This window comes from Vipera ursinii, assembly GCF_947247035.1.
Source record: "Vipera ursinii genome assembly, chromosome: 5".
Taxonomy (NCBI): Eukaryota; Metazoa; Chordata; class Lepidosauria; order Squamata; family Viperidae; genus Vipera; species Vipera ursinii.
The window spans coordinates 94698301-94715508 of record NC_139518.1 but is presented as its reverse complement, the minus strand read 5'-3'; the positions used below and the strand labels follow the sequence as shown (position 1 = coordinate 94715508).

At 41.1% G+C, this 17208-nt stretch overlaps 1 protein-coding gene and 1 long non-coding RNA gene across 2 annotated transcripts in view; one reads left to right on the top strand and one right to left on the bottom strand.

Annotated features, from left to right (window-relative positions):
• Window positions 1-241: 241 nt before the first annotated feature.
• LDB3 (LIM domain binding 3) overlaps window positions 242-17208 on the bottom strand; it is a 74386-nt gene continuing 57419 nt past the window's right edge. Inside the window, exons 7-9 of the mRNA XM_083364265.1 lie at window positions 13440-13609; window positions 8078-8114; window positions 242-1381 (exon numbers count right to left, since the gene is read on the bottom strand). Coding sequence (XP_083220391.1) covers window positions 1285-1381; window positions 8078-8114; window positions 13440-13609 — 304 coding nt within the window. The 3' untranslated portion in view covers window positions 242-1284. The remainder of the gene's footprint in view (window positions 1382-8077; window positions 8115-13439; window positions 13610-17208) is intronic.
• LOC310641322 lies at window positions 8369-9007 on the top strand. The gene is made up of 3 exons (XR_014492712.1): window positions 8369-8497; window positions 8587-8679; window positions 8763-9007. It is a non-coding gene; the product is annotated as an uncharacterized lncRNA (long non-coding RNA).

The following is a 17208-nucleotide window of genomic DNA, read 5'->3' as shown; positions in this document are numbered from 1 at the left end:
ATCTGAACAAACAGATTTTAGAGTGCATAAAGCCACAAGGCTTTAGTTGCAGCTGAGAATAAATCTCTGCTTAAACCGAGTATTAACCCAAGTATTTTCTGCCTAGCCTGATTTCTCTTAACGTTCAATTTTTCAGTTCACGGTGTACAATTTTTTTAAAAAAAAAGCAACATATTTTTCCATTCCAAAACAAAGAGAACAATAAATTAAGGGACTTGAGGTAAAAAGGCAAATACGGCCATCTGTTTTGAGTTTCTTTATTTTCAGATAAAACCATGCTGCTATATACAAAAAAAGGTGACTTTCGAAGCAACTGCGATACACGAAAGGCAAAACGCTGTCTAAAAGTTACACCATGCTGTCAACAACTCAGTGCGTAAATTATCTTATACTGTATATATCTTTCTTTCTTTCAGGCCAACTTTACAAGGTGCCTTTTGCTTCCGAACTTCTGAACTATCTGCTTCCAACTCTGTTACTCGTAGTCAGGGGACTCTCTTCAACACACCCAACATACAAGGGAAAAAAAATGTGAGTTAACCCAGAATACAGATGGTTCTCAACTTACAACAGTTCGTTAATGACTGTTCAAAGTTACAGCGGCACTGGAAAAAGTGACTTATGACCTTTTTTCACACAACAACCGTTGCAGCGTCCCCATGGGTACGTGATCAGAATTCAGTTGCTTGGCAACTGGTTAATACTGATGATGGTTGCAATGTCCCAGGGTCATGTGACCTTCTGACAAGCAAAGTCAATGGGGAAGCCAGATTCTCATTAACAACCAGGTTACTAGCTTAACAACGGTGGCAAGAAAGGTCATAAGTCGTCGTAGGTCAAGGACTATCTGTACGAACTGTCTTCATCAATTTGACCTAAATGAACTGCCAAATAAGAGATCTAGAGGACTGACCCAAATCCTAGATACAATACATTTCTCTTCCAACTTCTGAATTCCAATATTCTTTAATCTAGAACAATAGAGATTTAATATACAGCGGTTAAAAGCCAGAAATTGTAACAGCCAAGCCACATTGTCTCTTAAATGACTCGGGATCTATGCCAAATCAAGCCATTTTACAATGGAGAGAACTTTCAGGCTGGATGAAAGAAACCATAATAACAAAGGCAAGCACTTAGACTGGGGGAAAAAAACAAGTTGTAAAACTAATAACAGTCATGTTTTTAGCTTCTCAAGGTTTTGGAGGCTGCTCCTATGCTAAACTCAGGAAAGGTGTTTATATTATATTCCTCTTCCATCTGGGATCCTTAGCCACAGGACAGTTAACCCTTGACATTAAGGATTTGCGCAGAGAGGCCGTGATGCCAGTTGCGCAGTTTGGCAAAACGTGGGCCGTTACGCTCCGTTTCAAACCTCTCCCTGTGGCATGGAAAGACAAAGGGGTGGGAGGAGGGAGAGAGAGAGAGAGAGAAAGAGAAAGAGAGAGAGAGAGAGAGAAAGAGAGAGAGGGGGGGATTGGGTTTAAGTTGCCTCCAAATGCTGTGTTAAAAAAATAAAAATAAAAAGGACAAAGCAAAATCTTTTTTTGGGAGGGCAAAAATCAGAATTGCTCTAAAATTTTGGAAGCACCAAATTCCCCTCTCTCGGCCACATTGGGTTGGTTTTTGACAGGGCTGCTTTTGCTAGAAATCCATCCTTCGGCCAGCAAATTTCCATTTGCTCCAGCAAACCAGAGTTTAACAGCGCGCACAAACAAATGCGAAGGCTTTCTGCATCTAGGTTAGCTTCTCATCGTACATCAAGTATTGATCTGAGTAGCAGTAGAGAGGCTCTCTTACGGAATAATGGATACTCCCTGGAAGTTTTTGTTATAAGATTTGGGCATAAATAATGCCCATCCATTTGGGATTTTTAAATGATAACATGCAAGTGGCATCAGCGTTGCGGTAAGAAAGTGGGTACTCTCTTAAGTAACTGTATGACACCTGCAAGTCATTCAAATTCATTGCATTTGGGTCAATACAGCTCTCTTCTTTAAAAAGAAAGCATTCTGAGTAGGAAAAATACAACCAAAAAAGGTAAAAGATTTGTTGAAAAGACTGATACAGTTTGGTGGGTTTGTTAGGCTAGTAACACCCTTTTTGTGTGCGTGTGTGTGAAGCACACGACTTCAGAAATTTAAATTTGTTTAGATTCAGTACCGGAGAATGAATCCAATTAGATGAAAGAAAACATTAACCTTCTCATCCACAGATTTTTCTCCTACACAATTCCCACCTCAAACTTTTTTTGGTGTGAAATTCATCCGGAGATTTATTTTTTTTATTTTTATTTTAATTCCATTTATATCCCGCCCTTCTCCGAAGACTCAGGGCGGCTTACAAGCTTAGCAGTAGCCTTCATTCTATGTATATGCCTGCTTATTAGGGCTTTCACACACACCCCAAGCGGCATTATTACAAAGTCAGCTTATTGCCCCCAACAATCTGGGTCCTCATTTTACCTACCTCGGAAGGATGGAAGGCTGAGTCAACCTTGAGCCTGGTGGGACTCGAACCTGCACTAATTGCAGGCAGCTGGTGTTACTTAAGGAGGCCTTAGCCCACTGCTCCACCAAGGCTTTGCTTTCCCCTGAAAATGTCTACGGGAAGTCTTGACTAAATCCACAGTAAACACGCCTTGGCGCACGGAAGAAAGACGCTGGACTGCTGAGAAAGGAGTGAATCGCTCCCATTTTTTCTCAACCCCCCCCCCCTCAGATCGAATCAGACCTCTCGTTGGAATTTGCAACACAGCCCATACGCGTGCTTGTAAAAACAAGAGGGTGACCTTTCTAAATTACTGTAGCAACCCAAGGAGTTCAGGAAGATGGTCTGATGTCTATGCTGGGTGCTCTGTGGTATTGGTTGTGTGGATGAAATTAGAAGCAGAAGCGTCTCACAGCTCCAGGGATGGAGACAGAGTGTCGAATTCCCCTCGGGGGGCTCCCCCCTCTAGAAAATCATTTTCATCAAAAGCCCAGCAGGCGAAGGAATTGAAGAATGTTCTTCCTGCGGCTTGCAGTTCCAGTTCTCCCTGGAATCCCTTTTAGGTGCAAATTGCATTTTTTTTAAAAAAAAAACGTGCCTTAATTTCAATCACCTCGTCATTAAGGTCTCATTAATTTGGGCCTCACCCTGTTTCTCCAGAAGTTTTGTTAGCGTAATGACTTCAAGGACATCTCTACTGCTTCCCAAACTTGACAAGTTGAGAGGAAGATAAATTAGATTACAGACAGAAGCTTTTCCAGGGCATGCTTTTTTGCATTACAGGTATACTTGCCTTTGATTTAATATGGCTTCCTTCCTTCCTTCCTTCTTTCCTTCCTTCCTTCCTTCCTTCCTTCCTTCCTTCCTTCCTTCCTTCCTTCCTTCCTTCCTTCCTTCTTTCCTTCCTTCCTTCCTTCCTTCCTTCCTTCCTTCCTACCTTCCTTCCTTCCTTCCTTCCTTCCTTCCTTCCTAACTTCCTTCCTAACTTCCTTCCTTCCTTCCTATCTTCCTTCCTTCCTTCCTTCCTTCCTTCCTAACTTCCTTCCTATCTTCCTTCCTTCCTTCCTTCCTTCCTTCCTAACTTCCTTCCTTCCTTCCTATCTTCCTTCCTTCCTTCCTTCCTTCCTTCCTTCCTTCCTTCCTTCCTTCCTAACTTCCTTCCTTCCTGCCTGCCATCCATCCATCCATCCATCCATCCATCCATCCATCCATCCATCCATCTATCCATCCATAATCCAGCTTGCTATCATGTAGCTAATAACCAGGAGCTCTATCAACTGCATTTGTCAGCAAGTGAGATCCAATTATCTTATGAATTACAGCTCGTTCACTCATTCTTTCTTTCATTTTCTCATTCATAGATACGAAGAGGCTCTTAGTTACCATGAAAAGGAGAGAAGGACACACAACACACATAAAGGACTCCTTTGATGATACTTAGAGCAGATGACTTCTAGGGCAAAATGCAACAGATGTAAGGAACCGGGCAATCTCTTCTTAGCTTTTTTTTTTGGTTACCTTTTCATAGGTTTGGCGAAATGCTTGCCAAGGGCTGATGCTATGCTGGTCATTCATCATCTGAATCAGTTCACAGGTGCACCTTTGGGCGTAGAACCCAAAATATGTGGTGCTGAATGCCCTAGTGAATTGTTGTTGTTGTTAGTAGCTGTGAAGTCGTGTCCGACCCATCGCGACTCTATGGACAAGGTTCCTCCAGTCCTTCCTGTCCTCTACCATCTTCTGGAGTCCATTTAAGCTCACGCCTACTGCTTCAGTGACTCCATCCAGCCTCCTCCTTCTCTGTCGTCCCCTTCTTCTCTTGCCCTCCACCTTTCCCAGCATTAGGCTCTTCTCCAGTGAGTCCTTCCTTCTCATTAGGTGGCCAAAGTCTTTGAGTTTCAACTTCAGGATCTGGCCTTCTAAAGAGCAGTCAGGGTTGATCTCCCCTAGGACTGACCGGTATGATCGCCTTGCAGTCCAAGAGACTCGCAGGAGTCTTCTCCAGCACCATAGATCAAAGGCCTCAATTCTTTGGTGCTCAGCCTTTCTTATGGTCCAACTTTCACTGCCCTACATTGCAACTCGGAAGACCATAGCCTTGACTATACGCACTATTGTGATGTCTCTGCTTTTTAGTGTGCTGTCTAGATTTGCCATGGCTTTCCTCCCCAGGAGCAAGCATCTTTTAATTTCTTGGCTACAGTCCCCATCTGCAGTGATCTCGGAGCCCAGGAAAATAAAATCTGTCACTACCTCCATTTCTTTCCCATCTATTTGCCAGGAATTGAGAGGGCTGGATGCCATGATCTTGGTTTTCTTAATGTTAAGTTTCAACCCAACTTTTGCACTCTCCTTCTTCACCCGCAACAAGAGGCTCTTTAGTTCCTCTTCACTTTCTGCCCTTAGAGTGGTATCAACTGCATATCTTAGGTTGTTGATATTTCTCCTGGCAATCTTAATTCCTAGTGAATAGGGAGGTCCATATAAGCCTCTCCCTCGATGCTGGTATTTGAGGTTCTGCTCTTTGATAATGCTAAGAGATCTAGCTTCAACTCTGTGGCTGTGTTCGCCATCAGTCATCACTCAATTGACTTAGGCACCTAGAACTCAAAATTCCTTTTTGTGTGTGGTTTTTAGAGAAACCTCTCAGTCTGACCATGATTGTTAAACACTGAGAGTGCATTCTGAGGTGGGAACAAGACAAAAATAATCATATAACCCCTAGAGCAAAACCCTATCACAATACTGCTTCCCTCAACACCCATCTAAGCCATGATTGCTGTGTTTGCACATCATGGTAAGCCAAAACAAGCACAGAATGCTGCAACTTAATGGAATAACAGAATAACAAAATAACAGAGTTGGAAGGGAGGTCATCTAGTCCAACCCCCTGCTCAGGCAGGAAACCCTATACCATTTCAGGTAAATGGCTGTCCAGTCTCCTCTTAAAAACTTCCAGTGTTGGAGCATTCACTGCTTCTGGAGGCAGGTGGTTCCACTGGTTAATTGTTCTCACTGTCAGGAAGTTTCTCCTTAGTTCTAGGTTGCTTCTCTCCTTGACTAGTTTCCATCCATTGCTTCTTGTCCTGCCTTCAGGCGCTTTGGAGAATAGCTTGACTCCCTCTTCTTTGGGGCAGCCCCTGAGATATTGGAAGACTGCTATCATGTCACCCCTCACCCTTCTCTTCATTAAACTACACATACCCAATTCCAGCAACCGTTCCCTATATGTTTTAGCCTCCAGTCTCCCAATCATCTTTGTTGCCCTTCTCTGTACTCTTTCTAGAGTCTCAACATCTTTTTTACATCGTGGTGACCAAAACTGGATGCAGGATTCCAAGTGTGGCCTTACCAAGGCATTGTAAAGTGGTATTAGTACTTCACTTGATCTTGATTCTATCCCTCTGTTAATGCAGCCTAGCACTGTGTTGGCTTTTTTGGCAGCTGCAGCACACAGCTGGCTCATATTGAAGTGATTGTCTACTAGGACTCCGAGATCCCTCTCACAGTTGCTACTATTGAGCAAGGTACCACCTATGCTATACCTGTGCATTTGATTTTTCCTGCCTAAATGTAGAACCTTACTTTTTTCACCATTGAATTTCATTTTGTTAGATAGCGCCCAGTGTTTGACTTGTGCGGAAGCTTGCATCGTTCGCTGGGACTGTTGTCAAAGGCAATTTTGAAAGGCTGCCCCAAGGAAGCCCTGCCTTTGAAATGTTGTACGAAGGAGGCGCAATGAACTACACGCTCACATTGTGAAAAGAAACCCCACAGAAACAGTGAGTTTTCTAGACTTGGGGCATTGTACAGAAGGATGAATTTTGAAAAAAAAAACACTTTTGCCAGATTAATTCTGAAGAGAGAGTTCTTTTTATCTCAGCCGCAGCTTTACAAGCTGATCTCATGCACACTAAATTCTTTTAAAAAAAGAAAATAAAGGAAGAAAAAAGGCAAGGGCAAGCTACTTCTAAAGCTGTTGCCCAGAAAATTGCAGAGGTCAGTCTAGGGCAGTTAGCAGGAGTCAACCCTAATTCAAAGTCACCACCCACACAAACACACGCATACAAATGGAACAAATCAATCTTCTGTGGAGATCTCTAAGGACAGTCCCACCCTGGTTCCCCAAAAGCCTAAGGCTACCTCTGTTCCTTGGGTAACATCCAATTTCTTTGGGTTTCACTAGTGAGGAATTTTTATATCCATTGTTTGCTGTTGGAGTAACCCAACTACTGTTGGTAGCCAACGCTACCATCAGCAGTAATAGTATTGCTAAGGCAGAGATATGAGAAGAAAATATGTATGGTTGGTTCTGCCAGCTGCTATAATTACCCAGATGTTTCTCATCACCCAGAAGCCTAATTTAAACCACAAAACAGAATTGGAGCAATAACAGCTCTTACTGGATTCAATCAAATCTCTAAGAGATGGGTACATTTTCCTGAGATGATTTGGTGCATATACAGTAGGTGTACATGCAACTAAAACTTCACACAGGACAATTGAGATGCCGAGACCACATCATAGTTCACACACAGAAATGTCTTCTATGTACAAATTTGCTAGCCTATGCAATTTGGATCTCTGTTCCATAAAGATTCTACTACATGCAGTGAAGACCTTGGTCAGTAGATCTTGTAAGGCCAAAGAGAGAAGGAGAACTTCAACTAGAACAACAACTGTCATCCTCCATGGAAAGCATGTGCAGCCATATGTAGTTGCAAATATATTTCAACAATTACAGACAACGGGAGCTTGGGCAGCAGAATCTCAGGGGTCAAAACTCAACAAAAGCCAACCTGTGTTAGCACCATGGAAACTTTGGCAAAATGAATAAGCCAGGTCACAAACCAAAGGCCCTGTTTGTAAGAAGACATTCAGGAAAGTGGAGATATGACAACAAGAGAAGAGGTTTCTCTTCTCCAGACCACCACAGCTAAACTAGAACAAAACAAAAGTGGAGCTGGTAGCCAATTCCAACAACACAATTGCATCTGCCTTAAGACAGGTAAAACCTGAGCTTCTAAATATTTGCAAACGGACAAACATTTCACTCTAGTAGCAAAAGCAGTCCTGTGTGCTCACACTGCGGTATTGTGAGAAGATCGATCCAAATAAATTTGTTGGGAATGGTTTCAATTTCCCCTTTTGATTTAGTTTCTGCAATGACACTCTTTGGTTGTCTTATTCATAATATTGGAACGACGACGTTTGTGCACCTCCATTGAAACAAATGCTAATCCCAGCAACATCCCATTAAATGCTTGTTAAAACTGCAACCCAAGAGTAGGGCAAAGCACATGCAGGCTGGTTTGTTGAGTCTTTCTGGCAAAGTTAGCCCATCACAACCCATGGGAGATCCTTTTATCAAAACTTCTCATCAAGTGCTCCTTGTAATTACAATAAGTTCTCATCTGGTCTGCTTTGGACATCTGGTTAAACCAAAAGCATGTTTGTATTTTAGTGATTTGAGTAGAAGTAGTAGGGTTTTTTAAGGGTCAAAAATCTAATGGGCATAAAAAAAATTCAATTAATGCTAGTTCTTGTTATCAGTAAATAGAAGGCCAGAAGGTGGCTAATTGCCTACCTTGATCTTCTCAAGGCATCTTCATCTGGATCTTGCACTGCAGATGAGAAATTGGTAATGTTAGAAGGAGAAGCATCAGGCAAGACGTTTGAATGGAGAATGAAACCTTACTACAGTTTGTGGAGAAGAACTACATCTTACTCTCACGAGGACAGGCTTACTCTATAAAGGAAATCTACCGAAATCTCTCAGCATCGTTCATTTTATCTAGAAAGTATCCATGCCTTCCAGTTTAGATTATGGTCATGTTTCCCAATGGAACTTCCCAATGGAATGGGGGACAAAGCAGGTGTCATATTCATTCTATAGCTAAGGCCATTGCATCAGTTTTCAAAGAGAAGTTTTAATTTGAATCCTCTCTGCATTTTCTGTCTTGCTTTGTTAATCTTAAAATTTTCCCCCAAATAAGATTTTAGGAAAGTGGATTTATTTATTTTTATTTATTTATTTTAATTCCATTTATATCCCGCCCTTCTCCAAAGACTCAGGGCGGCTTACAAGCTTAGCAGTAGCTTGTATACTGGTATTATTGTCACAGATTCCCTGATATTTGATCTGACCAATCCCAAAGCAGGGAGTGTTTAATAATTGTGAAAAATAATGTAGGGGAGGGGGAGAGGGGATTGTTAAAGATAAAATGTATTTTAAAACTTTTCAATAAAAAAAAATAATTGTGAAAAATAAGAATAAACTGAATGGCAGGAGGGCTGTTTTGCTTTTCACTCATGAGAGTTGGTGATAAATTCATTCTTTAGCAACAGATGGTTGATTGATAATGCTGTTCATCTGGAATGCAAAACCATGTTTAATCCAGACAGCCCTACAAAAAGTGGATTATTTGGAGGCTTGGCTGTGAGCTTTCAGAGCAGAGTCCAGCATGGATATTGCATTGGTCTTAAAAACCTCTGCAACTTATTGTAGCCACCGCTAATATCATGACTTAGTTTGAAATTTGGAATCTTATTGTTGCAGTGGAACATGCTTCAGTCTGTATGAACTGCTATTGTTTTGATTTGGAAGACTTTCTTCCCTTGACTCTTTTCTGATCTAATTTCAGCATAGATTTTTTCCCCCTGCACAGTATAGACACAAAGGTCAAAATGATGCTACCTAGGTCTTCTTAGTTGGGCTGAGAAGTGACCTTCAGCCAGTTCTCCTGAACTCTTCAGAATGTTAGGTCATGATCTTCTGAAGTGTTACATATTTGGCCCAGTAGGTACTATAAAGCCTTCAGTCATCTTTTTGATAGACTTCAGTGTCAGAAGAAGGCAGAAGGAACCAGTTATCTACACTTCTGAAAATGAGTGACATCAAATATGGGTAAAACCAAACTATATCCTGAAATTTTAAGAAGCTCAAAAGGAGATCTTCCTATCCTCTCTCGTCTTCACCTACTCCCAAGCCTCTTCCAAGTGTCTGGTGACTTGTTGAGCAAGGAGAATCACACCAAGTTTGGTGGATCACTTCTTGATTTGAGGCAATTCCTTTATCTTATAGGACTTTTCTATGTCTGCACCAGGAATCTACAATGGTTTAGGGCAGGGGTGTCAAACACGCAACGTCACGTGATGTGTCACGACGTATTGTGACTTTTTTTTGCCATTGCTGGCAATGGGGTGGGCGCGGTTTCGTTATGATGCATCCGGCCCGTGGGCCGGCAGTTTGATACCCCTGGTTTAGGGGGACTATTTAAGGGAGAACCCAGAATGTTGTAGAGAGGAGGCAGAATGAGAAACACAAGTTTGTAAATTTGCTTCACATTGCCTTAGCTTAGGAGCGAGGGCTAAATCTTTAATTCGGATGCTTGCTTGACAGTAATATTTCAGCCCTAATCACTGTTTTTGAGTTGAACAGTTCAGAAGGTTATTGAGGTAGGACAAAAAATGACCTTGATGAGAATTCATTATGATCAGGTAGACAAGGAATCGATTCCTGAAAAATCAACAGAGTTGTTTTCCCATTCACACGAGACCAGAACCTCATTTTGAATCTTCTTTTGTTGTGTTTGTTTACAAGGACATTGTCATGATCTATAGAGTCAATCAAGCCAAGTCAAATCATATCAAATATTTAATACGGTCATAGACCAGCGCAGTTCTATAGATAGGTTTTCTGCCCAAATTATGGTGTGTGGTTGTGTACCATCTTGCAGAACACAGATTTTGCTGTTCCAATGATCACTACTATGAAATCTAGGCTCGATATTGTGATATTTTGAAGGACTGCACTTGAAATTTTGATTATCTGAATGCCACAATATAGAATACAAAAATGTTTTAAAATAAAGAGAGTAAAACCCTGGGCGTACAGTTCCCCGTTTAAATGCAAGCAACAATTTTTAAATTAGGATTTCACCCTCAAATAACAACATAAATTGTATCCAATGCAGTCTGGACAATTGACTTCATTTACATCATTTGCCTCAGTCGATGCAAATGATGCAAATGAATGCAAATGACACAATTACATCAATTATGTCACTCCATTGTGACAATGTACAGTACCTCAGTTATGTAATTATGCAAATGCTATAAATTACTTCAAGTTTCCTGTGGAAGGGAACCGATGTGTCTCGGAAACATTCTACTGTATCTCAAGCTGCCTATATCTATCAACCTTCCATTGTCATCTCTTCATGAATGTATGGCATTTTCATTGCAAGAACTACATTCTTACAAAATACTTTCAGCATTCAACCGCTAACTCAATCAAAACTCCTTGGTAGTCTTGTCGCGATCACAATACTTGTTTCTAAGTTGTCTTTGGACGTTAAAAGATCTCTGCCTCCTTTCTCTCTGGGCCGAGAAGGCCTCAACAGCTCTGACCGAAGTCACCTAATGTCCGAAGTTGTGTCCTGTGCTCCAGCTGCAACTTCTCTAACAGAAAATCCTGCTTTCTCTCCAACAATTTTCTTGGAGAAAAAGATAGGCAAGATGGATTTAAGTATTTCCACAAGACAGTTGATGATGCAAAGTTGGTTGCAGTCTGGGCAAAACTGGGATGTTTGTGAGGTAATTCGAACTTTCTAGGAGGGGTTAAGTGACTGGATCAATGCTGTTTTTGATGTTTTCACAATATTCTAATGTTCTGTTGAGCCAATTAAGTATATTGTGTGAACAGGACTACTATGTGCAATTTCATCCAGCCTCAGAAGTGTTACAGAGAAAGTAAGATGGTGGTATGGGGTCCTTGGGGCTCTGTGACCTTGGTTGTTTCCTTGCAGATGTTTCATTACCAGACTAGGTAACATCCTCAGTGCTAGAAGGGAGTTAACACTGAAGATGTTACCTACTCTGTTGATGGAACGTGTGCAAGGAAATAACCAAGCTCAGAGAGCACCAAGGACTCTACAGTTCAACCCTGAGCTACACATATGGTCTTCTATAAAGTAAAGGTAAAGTTTCCCCCGCACATGTGTGCTAGTCGTTTCCGACTCTAGGGGCCGGTGCTCATCTCTGTTTCAAAGCCGAAGAGCCAGTGCTTGTCCAAGGACGTCTCCGTGGTCATGTGGCCGGCATGACTAGACGCCAAAGGCGCACAGAACGCTGTTACCTTCCCACCGGAGTGGTCCCTATTTTTCTACTTGCATTTTTACGTGCTTTCGAACTGCTAGGTTGGCAGAAGCTGGGACGAGTAACAGGCGCTCACTCTGCTACGCAGCACTCGGGATTCGACCTGCCAAACTGCCGACCTTCTGATCAACAAGCTCAGTGTCCTAACCCACTGAGCCACCGCGTCCCTAAAATGGTCTTCTATAAGATGGTGGTAATCCAACAGTTCTTGCTTCCTCTCAACCTGCCACCACTACCATCTTTGCTTCTCTACCTGAGGCTGGCATTTGCTTCTGTGGGAGGACAAACAAGGTGGTTGATGTTGCCAATGAAAGGCATTCTCAACAATGCCCTTTCAGATCTGGTAGCGATTCATAGGGAATTACAAACAAAAGTGGCCGTTCCTTAAAAACTGTAATTCAGCTTTTCTTTGAAACTGAGGATTTGCCTTCTTCCTCCTTTTCTTTATAACAAGGAACTCTCTCCCCCTGCCCCCATTCTTTCCCCCAGTGGGGGCTACAATAGCAGTTCTGGCTGACATCTTCAGGGACTTCTTGAAATGTTGCACTGCCTTCATATTCTGTGATAGTGTTCCATTTCTCTTGCAACACTACAATGGTGTTCTCATTTCTGTCGTGCAGTAGTTCTGAACCACTAAATAAATACCTGGTTATGTGGCAAGATATAAATATTGCAGAATACAACCTGAAAAAGTATAATAAATTGGAGGGACACAAAGGCTCTCCTAAGATTATTGCCCCTTAGAGTTAAGGATTCAGTAAAAGGATTTTTATTTTATAACAGAGACCTGAAGGCCTAATCTAGGTCCTAGAGAAGACTATCTTATCTATCTATCTATCTATCTATCTATCTATCTATCTATCTATCTATCTATCTATCTATCTATCTATCTATCTTTTTCTTTCTTTCTTCCTACTCTATCTTCCATTATCTATCATCTATCACCTATCTATCTATCTATCTATCTATCTATCTATCTATCTATCTATCTATCTATCTATCTATCTATCTATCTTTTTCTTTCTTTCTTTCTTTCTTTCTTTCTTTCTTTCTTTCTTTCTTTCTTTCTTTCTTTCTTCTATTATCTATCATCTATCACCTATTTATCTCTATCTATCTATCTATCTATCTATCTATCTATCTATCTATCTATCTGTCTATCTATCATCTCTCTCTCTCTATTTTTCTTTCTTTCTTTCTTTCTTTCTTCTATTATCTATCACCTATTTATCTCTGTCTATCTATCTATCTATCTATCTATCTATCTATCTATCTATCTATCTATCTATCTTTTTCTTTCTTTCTTTCTTTCTTTCTTTCTTTCTTTTTTCTATTATCTATCATCTATCACCTATTTATCTCTGTCTGTCTATCTATCTATCTATCTATCTATCTATCTATCTATCTATCTATCTATCTATTTTTCTTTCTTTCTTTCTTTCTTTCTTTCTTTCTTTCTTTCTTTCTTTCTTTCTTTCTTTCTTTCTTTCTTTCTTTTTTCTTCCTTTCTTCCTTCCTTCCTTCCTTCCTTCCTTCCTTCCTTCCTTCCTTCCTTCCTTCTCGATCTACTATTATCTACCATCTATCACCCATTTATCTTTCTCTCTGTGTGTATGTCTTTCTGTTTGTCTGTCCATCTGTTTATCTTTCTTGGTGTGTGTGTGTGTGTGTGTGTGTGTGTGTGTGTGTGTGTATAAGCAAGCAAGCACCGATAGCTGATACCCAACGGAGTGGGGAGAAAGGAAGGTTTTCCACGAAAGAGGTGAACTGGGCATCCCAGCTGGACTTACTGTACTCAGTTCCTGTCATCTGAGCAAGGATTCGGAAGGACTTTGACTGCAAGTGGGAAGATCGACGGCTCCAGTCATCCATCTCATCTTCAGGTTTGTTCTGAGTTTTAAGCACAGCCTGATAGACTGGAGAGGCACTGTCTACATGAGGATCTTTAACAGGAAGGTTACTGCAATGCAGAAAGTAACATGCACTGTAACATGGCTAATGAGATCGGGCCCGCCCTCCCCCCTCCATCCATCATCCTGGCTGGCGTTTAGCCTCGGATCCACAATTTCTTCTCCTTAGCCACAGAAACGAGGCGCTCATTTGTGAAACAAGCAGATACAAGGAAGCCATGATGCAAAGTTGCCTTTCTCTTCACAGGAAGGGTGGAGACTTATCGTTATCTAGAACGCGTGTCGCGCAAAGGGAAGTTAATCTGGGTAGGACACCTCTTCACCCCATCGGACAAGTAAAATTTACCAGCTCATTTATCTGCCTGGCTCGCAACTTTCTGAAATATTTCAACCGTCATAGCAGTTCAGAGACTGGCACAGGATTGCTCAAAGTTCCGGGAAGCTGCTGACCTTTTATCCGCCACTTAGACGATGACTGAGTTAAAAATTGGAACTTTTCCAGGAAGTAGATGATCTTCCCAAAGCCTTTTCAGCAAGAGAACGCTGCCAAGACTTTACAATCTCATCAGCTCCCTCCTCCTTGGCTCCGCTTGGAGTAGAAAGTGTGATTTGACTATTGCATCTGATTGGTGTCTTTGATAGGCCTTGACAATGAGTTCTGTAATGAAAAGGCTTTCTGTATTGGGTTAAGACTACTCTTCTCTTCTTCTGATTTGTGGTGTCCCTACAAAATGCTTACCCCATCATGGATCCAATGAAGTATGTTGTCTGGATAGGACTTCCATGTGACTGTTTATGAGGTTTCAGGATTGGGCAGACCAGCAGAGATCACAGTGTGAAGCCACATCTGTGCAGGATACCTTTATGTGAAACTATCGCTAGCACATGATCCTAAGAGGTTGAGTAGAGTTATATTGAGTGGACTTCCTAGGGTTACATCTTTATGGTTGCTTCAAGGACCGGGTATGGAGATTGAGATTCAATGCCACTTTTCATTTCATAATTCCCACTGTCCTTCATGATTTTTGTCCTCCATGGACAATAACATGCCTCTTCTGCCACCTCCCCAATATATAGCAGTCTCCCATGACAACTGAACAACTGATCAGATATACACCAAAACTCAGTCAGCTACTTCTGAAATCCATAGCAAAAGCCATAGGGAGGTTGGTCCAGGTCCATGTTGGCTAGAAATAAGAGCAGCTTAACTGTAACACTTAGAAATCATAGAGGTGGGAGAACAATTGAACAATTTGAAAGAAAACTATCCTCAATAGTAATGTTTTCACCAAGAAAGCATCATCAACCCACCCATAACAGTCTCAGGATGACACATTGAATGACTTGGAGGAAAGGGTAATTTTCGATTTGCATCATCAAAACAGTGCAATGTTCACAAGCAAAGGATTAGATGAATGAAAAACGCCATCCAGCAAACCTGGTAGAATAAGAATGTTGGTGAATCCTACAGATGTTGGTGAAGCCTCATAAACTGCAGTCAAGTCAGTCAATTGGTTGATGGGAATCATATCATAGTTCAGGGGTAGGCAACCTTAGCTCTTTTATGACTCATGGACTTCAACTCATGGCTGGCTCAGGAATTCTGGGAGTTGAAGTCCATGAGTCATAAAAGAGCCAAGGTTGCCTACCCCTGTCATAGTTCAACAACATCTGGAGAGTCTTCTCATCACATGCCTTGCTGGAGCTATCATACGTATCTCATCTAGCATTCTAACAGTGGCCAAGCCAAATGTCTGTTGAAGCTCCCAAGCAGATAATGATTGTGACAGAATTCGCCATATCATTTCTCAGTATCGCAAAGTCTTGCCAAATATCGGCTCTGAACAATGATCATTCTTTGCTCCATGCATTTATCTAATCTGCCTTTAAACATGTCCTCCCCTTGTGTTAGCAAATATTGAAGTTCTCCTCAAGAGAACTTTGCTTTGTTTATTATCGGCTGTTATTTTCTTAAGAGGATAATAGCCAACAATAGATGCCAGAAAGTTCCCCGTATTATTTATATCACTGACAGTTGATTACTTCAACTAGAGAGTTAATAACATCAGAGGTTACGTAGGGGTGGGGGGAAAGTCCATATACTTGATGCAAATAGTAGAAATACATTTTAGAATTCTGGTCTGAGTACTGATTTTATGTCTGCTAGCACCAGAACATAAATTAACACATTGCATTAAATGTTCCAAAGGTGCTTTTTCAAGAGGCAACTGGGCTTCCTTGTTTTTCTTTGAAGACATTTTGCTTCTCATCCAAGAAGCTTCTTCAGCTCTGCCATGACCTGGATGGCTGAGAATCTCCACAGAGGAATATTTAATGCAGTGTGTTAAGCTATGTTCTGGTGCTAGCACACATAAAACCTATTAAGATTGACAGAAAACAACAAAGCCTAAATGGAATTGTACTCAACTGAATCTGTGAAGGTATAGTAAATCTTTCATAGGCGACATGGACACTACGTTGCCCAAGCAGGCCTGCAAGGGGAGCCGTGAATTGAGAAGGGAAAAAGGAAAAATGCATTTCTTGTGCAGCACAATATGAAAGGAGACGATGCTAATAAAAAAAAAAACCCAGCCAGCTCAACAAATGAAAAAAAGAAAAAAAGAAAACACACAAAAGTAAAGCAAACCGTATCAATGGTTGGAACGGAGGATAAAATATATCTAGTAATATCCGTGAAAATCCACACAAATGTTGCATTTGGCGAGAGAGAGAGAGAGAGAGAGAGAGAGAGAGAGAGAGAGAGAGAGAGAGAGAGAGAGAGAGATCTCTGATGAAATTCCCGGGAAACTCATGGGGACAAAAAAGCAATTCTTGAATATAATCCAAAGTGGAAGAAAACACAATGAACATGTGGGTGTCCCTAAGAACTGATCTTGTATCAAAACATCTCCTCGACACAAATAAGATTTGGTCCAGAGATGACCTTAATAGAAGTCTGATCTGGGAATGACCTTGGAATTGTGAACTCTCACCTACCCTTTCTCCATTAACTCCCTTTCGCGTCTTTTGATCAGGATTAAATGCAGACTCAGTCATATTTAAAACAGATCCACTGAAATTAGTGAGGGACAAGGTGATTCATCATTACATTTAAGTTTTGTGGATTTCAGCGAATTTTTTTCTGGTTCTACTACACGGATCTTACTTCTGCTACTAATATGTCACTCTGCACAGATCTCCAAAATGTATTTATTGACTTACTCCAGTTTATATGTCATGCCAGCCCAAAGACTGGGAATAGCTTTCAATCACATGCAAAAACATGATAAGAAATATGGTAAGAACCAAGAGGAGAATTAATTTTCAGGATCTACAGTATATGACATATCAAGGGAGAATCAGTTGGCTAACGCTACTATCTCCTAAGAGGACAATTTTTGTACTCCAGGACTCCAGATCTTTCTGGCAAGAGAGGGTCTTATTAAATGGCAGAACATTTTTGTCTGCAGCCTATATACTTCAGATCTAAAGTGACATTTCTCAGAAAGCTGCTCTACACGATTCTAACAGTTGTGCAAACCTGAGGTGGCTTCCGACAACCACATACATACAAATCCTTTCATAATAATACACAGAGCTTAAAGCAGAGAACCAACTTTTCATGCCCATCGGTTGGAATTTCACTGAG